At 29.5% G+C, this 9,651-nt stretch overlaps 1 protein-coding gene across 1 annotated transcript in view; it reads right to left on the bottom strand.

Moving 5' to 3' along the window:
- Positions 1-9,651, bottom strand: part of LOC107569920 (A-kinase anchor protein 9-like) — a 76,631-nt gene that overhangs the window by 36,370 nt on the left and 30,610 nt on the right. The window contains exons 4-6 of the mRNA XM_016256089.1: positions 5,631-5,684; positions 3,792-3,968; positions 1,787-1,942 (exon numbers count right to left, since the gene is read on the bottom strand). Of these exons, the coding sequence (XP_016111575.1) occupies positions 1,787-1,942; positions 3,792-3,968; positions 5,631-5,684 (387 nt within the window). The remainder of the gene's footprint in view (positions 1-1,786; positions 1,943-3,791; positions 3,969-5,630; positions 5,685-9,651) is intronic.

Below are 9,651 nucleotides of genomic sequence, written 5' to 3'. Positions count from 1 at the left end.
CTATAGCTATCATTATAGTTATCGTTAGCGCTATAGCTATCATTAATATCTATTGTTAGCACTATAGTTATCATTATGTTATATGGCTATAGTTATAGTAATTGCTAAAGTTATTGCTATTTTTATAGTTATCGCTAGCTGAGTTGTCGCTAGTACCATAGTTATCATTATAGTTAGTTTTCGCTAGAATTATCATTATGGTTATTGTTATAATTTTTGCTATTTTTATAGTTATCATTAGTTAATGTTGTAGTTATCATTATAGTTATCACTAATTAACGTTATAGTTTTCATTATCGTTATCACTAGAGTAATTGGTATAGTTATCGCTATAGTTATCGTTAGCACTATAGCTATCATTATAGTTATCGTTAGCACTATAGCTATCATTATAGTTATCGTTAGCACTATAGCTATCATTATAGTTATCGTTAGCACTATAGCTATCATTATAGTTATCGTTAACACTATAGCTATCATTATAGTTATCGTTAGCACTATAGCTATCATTATAGTTATCACTAATTAACGTTATAGTTTTCATTATCGTTATCACTAGAGTAATTGGTATAGTTATTGCTATAGTTATCGTTAGGACTATAGCTATCATTATAGTTACTGTTAGCACTATAGCTATCATTATAGTTATCGTTAACACTATAGCTATCATTAATATTTATTATTAGCACTATAGCTATCATTATAGTTATCGTTAGCACTATAGCTATCATTAATATGTATTGTTAGCACTATAGTTATCATTATTGTTATATGGCTATAGTTAAAGTTATTGCTAAAGTTATTGCTATTTTTATAGTTATCATTAAAGTTATCGCTAGCACCAAAGTTATAAATATAGTTTGTTTTCGCTAGAATTATCATTATGGTTATCGTTATAATTTTTGCTATTTTATAGCTATCATTAGTTAATGTTGTAGTTATCATTATAGTTATCATTAGAGTAATTGCTATAGTTATCGTTAGCACTATAGCTATCATTATAGTTATCGTTAGCGCTATAGTTATCATTATAGTTATCGTTAGCACTATAGTTATCATTATAGTTATCGTTAGCACTATAGTTATCATTATAGTTATCATTAGCACTATAGCTATCATTATAGTTGCCGCTATACATAACATTGCTATAGTTTTCGTTATTTTTAGGGGCTATAGTTTTTAATTGCTATAGTTATTGCAATCATTTTCGCTATTTTTATAGCTATCACTAATTAACGTTATAGTTTTCATTATAGTTATCACTAGAGTAAGTAACGCCATAGTTATCATTAGAGTAATCGCTAGTTATCAGTTATCATAATCGCTATAGTTATCGTTATCATTATAGTTATTAGTTAACGTTATAGTTGTCACTACAGTTATCATTATTCCTATAGTTATCGTTCTTTGGTATAGTTAGGTTATTGCTATAGTATTGTTAGTTATCGTTATCAGAGTAATTGCTATAGTTATCATTCTTTGGTATAGTTAGGTTATTGCTATAGTATTGTTAGTTATCATTATCAGAGTAATCGCTATAGTTATCGTTCTTTGGTATAGTTAGGTTATTGCTATAGTATTGTTAGTTATCAGAGTAATCGCTATAGTTATCGTTATCATTATAGCTATCACTATAATTATCGTTACAGTATCATTACAGCTCTCATTACAGTTGTTGTTTTTTACTGTTAGAGGCTGCTCTAAATCATAATAAAGCTCAGAAGTGTTTTGTCCGCTTTTGAGAACCACACAGAATTGCGAATGACTCATGAAGCGCGTCTGATACCTGCTGGAACTGAATCTGGAGTTTCTGGCTTTGCTCCGTCAGCTCCAGGAACTCCCTCATCACCTCCTCCTTCTCGGTCCGCGCCTGCTGCAGATTGGCGGTGAGCTGCGTGATGATTTCATCCCTCTGTTTCAGCGCCTCCTCGAAGTCCTGCAGCTGCGGACACAAAGCCACACCACACACGTCCAGTAGCCCCAAAATGCAGCCCCAATTCTATTAGTTTATAAAACAGCTAATCTTATATCAGCACAAATTTGGGATTTAATTCGCTGTATTTCATTAATGGACAAACACAAGCGGCTGATTTTACATTAAAATCACAACCATTTTTGTTGTTGTTGTTGTTTAAGGAGATGAGCTGTACGTCGCCCAATGCATCAAATGCATTATTTGGTACAAAGTGCAAAAAAAATTTCATGGCAAACTTATGTTTCTTTGTTTACCTCTTAATAAAATATTTGGGCCTATATATTGTTTCTGTTATAGTTTTTAAATGTTCATATTTTATAGTTAATAAGTGTCCACGTGACATCAGGTATTAAAAATCCAATGATTTACGTATCCACCTCCTCATTGTGTGTGCATGTGTTGTAATCTGTGTATGTACGGGATGAAATTAGTTTAAGTTATTAACACTTATTGTAGCCACACAGCCCTAACTGCATAACCATATCAAATATAAAATCACTTGGAGCTGTAAATCTGTGCAGTACGTGAGGACTTTCAGATTTTAAGAAGGTGAGTAAAAGAGACCTTCACTGAGATTAATATTTTTTTATCTATTAAGTACTGACTATAACTACTAAAAATCTAAAAGGGGTATTCAGTAAATAGTGTTCTGTGTGCGCAGGCACTGCCGTTCTCAGTACCTTCAAAATAAAAGTCAGGACTCAAACACATCGGCCAAACAGAAAAGCATATCGGCTGATGCCGATATTTGGAAAAATGCCAAATACCGGCCGATATATCGGCAGACCACTAGCGTAGATCATTCATAAAAGCGTACATATACGAATGCGCATGCTCATGCCTCAAGCATCTAAGCCAATAAGCTGTGCTGTATTATAAACCAATGAAACTGACTGCACTCTGGAGTACTTGCACACGACAGCAAGCCTGGAAAACTCTTGATTACTGGGATTTCAGTCTGTTACGAAACATAATTGAACAACCTCCTCAAGTCCCAAACAGCAGGGGACCGCATATATTTCAATGGAACACTTTACCTGCAGTTTTACAAGTACGTGAGGACTTTCAGATTTTAAGAAGGTGAGTAAAAGAGACCTTCACTGAGATTAATATTTTTTTATCTATTAAGTACTGACTATAACTACTAAAAATCTAAAAGGGGTATTCAGTAAATAGTGTTCTGTGTGCACAGGCGCTGCCGTTCTCAGTACCTTCAAAATAAAAGTCAGGACTCAAACACATCGGCCAAACAGAAAAGCATATCGGCTGATGCCGATATTTGGGAAAATGCCAAATACCGGCCGATATATCGGCAGACCACTAGCGTAGATCATTCATAAAAGCGTACATATACGAATGTGCATGCTCATGCCTCAAGCATCTAAGCCAATAAGCTGTGCTGTATTATAAACCAATGAAACTGACTGCACTCTGGAGTACTTGCACACGACAGCAAGCCTGGAAAACTCTTGATTACTGGGATTTCAGTCTGTTACGAAACATAATTGAACAACCTCCTCAAGTCCCAAACAGCAGGGGACCGCATATATTTCAATGGAACACTTTACCTGCAGTTTTACATGACAGAAAGTGACTTTCCTGGCAGCCAAAATGAGTCAATGTCAAGAAGAAAGAGCGTTTTCAAAGCGGAATCACACGGAGACGTTACGTGAACAGCTATGAGATCTGCTCGGTCTAATCACAGTGAGGTTATATCAGTGTCACGCGTGGGCATCCAGCCATCCATCCATCACCCACTCATCCAGCGTGACTCACGAGTCCTTAACGAAAGCAGCGCAGGTCTGAGGACACGTACCTGCTGCACTCCTTCAGCTCCAAACACGCCCCTGATCTCCTCGAGCTCGCGGCTCAGCTCCTCCATGGCCATGCTCTTAGCGGCTAACTCATCCTCCATGATCTGAATGCGGCTCTGAGGGCCGCCGCTCTGTAGGTCAGGCTCCATGTGTGCTTCAGTCCGCTGCAGATCTTCCTCCTGCCGGCGAGACCGGGACAGAGTAAGAGCCAGAGATTCTGGAGCGCTCATTATAAAGCCCTTTCCACAGAACCAGTGCCGGTGTTGGAGCTTGGTCAGGAGAATCCGAGATCTTTCTACTGAATCCCAGGGTTATTATCCTTCACTAAAAAATTTTTTTAATTTAAAAATGTTTTTTTTCATTGTTACTTGGGAAAAAATTTATCAAATTAAATTTTTTAATAATTATTAATATTTTAATTAATTATGAAATTAATTAAATGCTTAATATTTTAATTATTAAATTAATTAAATGCTTCATATTTCAATTAATATTTAAAATATTAATATAAAATGTATAATAAATTATAGTAATTATAATAAAAAATAAACTTATTTTAAGCTAGTTGCCAAAGCAACATTTCTCGTTTTTATTTAGTTTAACTTGATGTGCTAAAATAACTAATAAAAATCTATACAGACATTAAAAAAAAACGAATAAAACAACAAAATCACTAAAACTTTAACTAAAATAAAAATTTAATAGAAAAATAAAAAATAATAAAAAATATTAATATTAAATAGTATCTCAGTGATACCAAAATAGCGGCTGAGTGATGCTATAATGCTGGTTTAATTCCTATATTTGAGAATTTAATAAAAACAAAATCAGCAAACTGCATTTTAATATAATGGCAAAAGTTGTTTTAAATTGTGTTTTACTAAAACTGATAAAACAACAAATAACTAGAACTTTACCTAAAATGAACTAAAAAAAACAGAACAGAAATAAAATGAAATTTTATAAAGAATAAAAGTATAAAGTAAATATTTTATTTTAGCTAGTTTAACTTGATGTACTAAAATAACTCAAACTTAATAGAAAATAAACTTATTTTAAGCTATAAAATTTGTATAGATATATATATATTTTTTTAAAAGGATAAAATTAAACTTCTTTTTTTAACTTTAGCTCAAATTAAAATGAAAGTGTAAAATAGAAAAAAACACGTTAGCAGAAAAAAATTAATATAAAAAAGCAAACATTTTATTTTCATTAGTTGAACTTGATGTACTTAGAGATATATTAATAAAATCTACATAAATTTAAAATTATATAAAAAACTGATAAAACAACAAAATCATTAAAACTAATTTTTAAGAATTAATATTATAAAAAATTATAACTATTTCAATTATATTAAAATAACCGCTAAATCCTGACTATGATGCTAGTTTTATTCTTATGTTTGAATATTTAATCTTTATGCAAAAGCACTTTTTTTTTTTTTTTGCAGAAATTAAATGCATTAATTTATAGACAATTTAGCATCAACACTGGTACTGTATCGGTAGAAAAAGGTTGAAATCTCTTATCTAATCGTTTTGCTTTCTGTCGATGGTTTTAGTTCCTGTAAAAGCTAAACGGCTCTCTTATATAAGCAGTTTATACGGCCTTTACACGCTCCCCTCCACCAATATAATATACGGCCGACAAAATGCCAAGCAGCCCTGCTTTCCCCACTCATGTGGTGAACTGAGTGAGCGCGGTTAAAATGCCACAGCTCCGCATTAGCATATTCACAAGCAGCTGAGCCTCGGAGATGAAGGTACAGCAGAAGGAAATGTGAGGTTAGTGCATCAGAAGAAGCAGGAGTGATTACTGCGTTATCATTACTGTACCCCGATCACAGAGGACGCCAGATCACTCTCTGTCCTCTCGTGGAAACCATTTACCTGTCAGTTCATGAGAGAGTGCTTTTAGGAGAACATCTGCACAAACACAATGCACAAAATACACAGAGTCCTGCATATAACGTGGTCAGTTTCACTAAAACATGAAATGTATTTTGCACTAAGAAAATAGACACCTTTTTGTAGGACCATTATGATTTTTTGACATTATTTCCATGACTATTAATCATATTTACCCTCCAAATTCTGTAATATGTGAAGATTGTTCATTTTTTTATTACGATTAAGATTCTCACTATTCTAAAAGTAATTTTTCCTGCCTTGTAAAAAGTAATTTTTTTTTTTATAATTTAATATATTTTATTTAACTTTTATTTTATCCTATACCTCTTTCTACTATACTTATACTGATTTTATATATACTTATTTTATTCTTTACCAATTTATATTTTTTTTAATGAATGCCAGTACAACAAATACAATTATGTTGAGGTGAAATGTTGAACTATTTAAACTAAATGCTTAATACTTTAAATATGTTATTAATATGAATATCATAATCCAACAAATCCTAATACACAAATATAAAATTGTACTGAAAACTGGAGAAAAAGTGCTTAATGAAATTAAGTAAATAAATAGTTTTTGTATTGAGAATTGTAGGAGAAAATGTGCTTAATGATAAATACATAATAAATAAATATATATTTTTTATTTTTTATTTTGGGAATTTAAGGAGAAAATGTGCTTAATGATAAATACATAAATAAATAAATATATATATTTTTTTTATTATTTGGGGAATTTAAGGAGAAAATGTGCTTAATGATAAATACATAAATAAATAAATATTTTTTAAATTTGGGAATTGAAGGAGAAAATGTGCTTAATGATAAATACATAAATAAATAAATATATATATTTTATTTTTTTAATTTGAGAATTGAAGGAGAAAATGTGCTTAATGATAAATACATAAATAAATATTTTTTTAAATTTGGGAATTGAAGGAGAAAATGTGCTTAATGATAAATATATAAATAAATAAATATTTTTTCTGAAAACTGGAGAAAAAGTGCTTAATGAAATTAAGTAAATAAATAGTTTTTGTATTGAGAATTGTAGGAGAAAATGTGCTTAATGATAAATACATAATAAATAAATATATATTTTTTATTTTTTATTTTGGGAATTTAAGGAGAAAATGTGCTTAATGATAAATATATAAATAAATAAATTTTTATTTTTTTAATTTGAGAATTGAAGGAGAAAATGTGCTTAATGATAAATACATAAATATTTTTATATTTTTTTTTTTTAAATTTGAGAATTGAAGGAGAAAATGTGCTTAATGATAAATACATAAATATATATTTATTTTTTTATTTTTTTTATTTTGGGAATTGTAGGAGAAAATGTGCTTAATGATAAATACATAAATATATATATTTTTTAATTTGGGAATTGAAGGAGAAATTTTTTTGATTGTGATTATTAATTACGATTATCACAATTTACATTGAATGATGTTTAAACCAAATTAAGTAAATATATAAATAAATAGTTTTTGTATTGAGAATTGTAGGAGAAAATGTGCTTAATGATAAATACATAAATAAATAAATATATATATTTTTTTTATTATTTGGGGAATTTAAGGAGAAAATGTGCTTAATGATAAATACATAAATAAATAAATATTTTTTAAATTTGGGAATTGAAGGAGAAAATGTGCTTAATGATAAATATATAAATAAATAAATATTTTTTTTTTACATTTGAGAATTGAAGGAGAAAATGTGCTTAATGATAAATACATAAATATATATATATTTTAATTTTGGGAATTGAAGGAGAAAATGTGCTTAATGATAAAAATATAAATAAATAAATATCTATTTTTTTAAATTTGGGAATTGAAGGAGAAAATTTTTTGATTGTGATTATTAATTACGATTATCACAGTTTACATTGAATGATGTTTAAACCATTGTTTGATGGTATTTTTACATGAAAACAAGCTGAAAACACTAACTGAAAAGCTTTTCTATAGTATTAAGCCTCAAATATCAAATATACATCGGATTGGTTTCTTCTTTAGAATTGAAGGAGAAAATGTGCTTAATGATAAATATATAAATAAATAAATATTTTTTTTTTACATTTGAGAATTGAAGGAGAAAATGTGCTTAATGATAAATACATAAATATATATATTTTTTAATTTGGGAATTGAAGGAGAAATTTTTTTGATTGTGATTATTAATTACGATTATCACAATTTACATTGAATGATGTTTAAACCATTGTTTGATGGTATTTTTACATGAAAACAAGCTGAAAACACTAACTGAAAAGCTTTTCTATAGTATTAAGCCTCAAATATCAAATATACATCGGATTGGTTTCTTCTTTAAATTATAAAAAAGTAAAAATATGAATGGTATTACAATGTTATACTAAAACTAAAATTAAAATAATGGAGAAAAACCCTTAAGATAACATGTAGAAAGAAAAAAACGCATCTTAAGCGCGCAGAATAACATAAGTGGACTTTGAACGATTACGTAATTGTGGCATCCGTAATTGTAATCGCGCTTTTGTAAGATTTCACTGCCTAGCAACCAGCAGGTCACATGGTGCATTGAGCATGAGAGCTGGAGAGGACCAAGCGCTGAAGGTTTCCGGATTTCTCTTTTGTGCTGCATCATAAAGCGCTCACAAGCACGAGTCATTAACAAACCCAAACTCTGGCCTGAGAATAAACACACAAACCCTCGCTTCATAAAACACATTCGCTGAGGAACAGACGTCGAATGGATTTTTCATTTATTCTACATTATTTTTTACATTAAAGTCAATACAAACAACTGCAATCAATATTAAAATACAAATATAACAAACATGTAATTATTAGAATAAATAAACACATATATAGTCTTTGCATAGATTATCGGAAGAGAAAATGTGCTTAAAGAAAATAAATCAATAAATAAACACATATATAGAAAATGTGCTTAGTGAAAATAATGTATTTAATGAACTTAATGAAAGTAAAATCCATTATTAAATATACAAATAAATAGTTTTTGCATTTATATTTGAAGGGGAAATATGCTTAATGAGTGTAAATAAATAAAAATAGTTTCTGTATTGATAATTGGAGGAGAAAATGTGCTTAATGAAAATAAATTAATAAAGAAATAATTGTGTATTGATAATTGGAAGAGAAATGTGCTTAATTAAAATGAATAAATAGTATGAATGGTATTACAATGTTATACTAAAACTAAAATTAAAATAATGGAGAAAAACCCTTAAGATAACATGTAGAAAGAAAAAAACGCATCTTAAGCGCGCAGAATAACATAAGTGGACTTTGAACGATTACGTAATTGTGGCATCCGTAATTGTAATCGCGCTTTTGTAAGATTTCACTGCCTAGCAACCAGCAGGTCACATGGTGCATTGAGCATGAGAGCTGGAGAGGACCAAGCGCTGAAGGTTTCCGGATTTCTCTTTTGTGCTGCATCATAAAGCGCTCACAAGCACGAGTCATTAACAAACCCAAACTCTGGCCTGAGAATAAACACACAAACCCTCGCTTCATAAAACACATTGATTAAAGTCAATACAAACAACTGCAATCAATATTAAAATACAAATATAACAAACATGTAATTATTAGAATAAATAAACACATATATAGTCTTTGGATAGATTATCGGAAGAGAAAATGTGCTTAAAGAAAATAAATCAATAAAGATAAATAACTAGTTTTTGTCTTGATAATTGGAGGAGAAATGTGCTTAATTTAAATAAATAAATAAAGATAGATAAATAAATAGTTTTTGTCTTGATAATTGTAGGAGGAAATGTGCTTAATTTAAATAAATAAATAAAGATAGATAAATAAATAGTTTTTGTCTTGATAATTGTAGGAGGAAATGTGCTTAATTTAAATAAATAAATAAAGATAGATAAATAAATAGTTTTTGTCTTGATAATT

This window comes from Sinocyclocheilus grahami, unplaced genomic scaffold, assembly GCF_001515645.1.
Source record: "Sinocyclocheilus grahami isolate Dianchi unplaced genomic scaffold, SAMN03320097.WGS_v1.1 scaffold1396.1, whole genome shotgun sequence".
Classification (NCBI taxonomy): domain Eukaryota; kingdom Metazoa; phylum Chordata; class Actinopteri; order Cypriniformes; family Cyprinidae; genus Sinocyclocheilus; species Sinocyclocheilus grahami.
The sequence above is the reverse complement of the archived record's forward strand: the minus strand, read 5'-3'. Positions and strand labels throughout refer to the sequence as shown.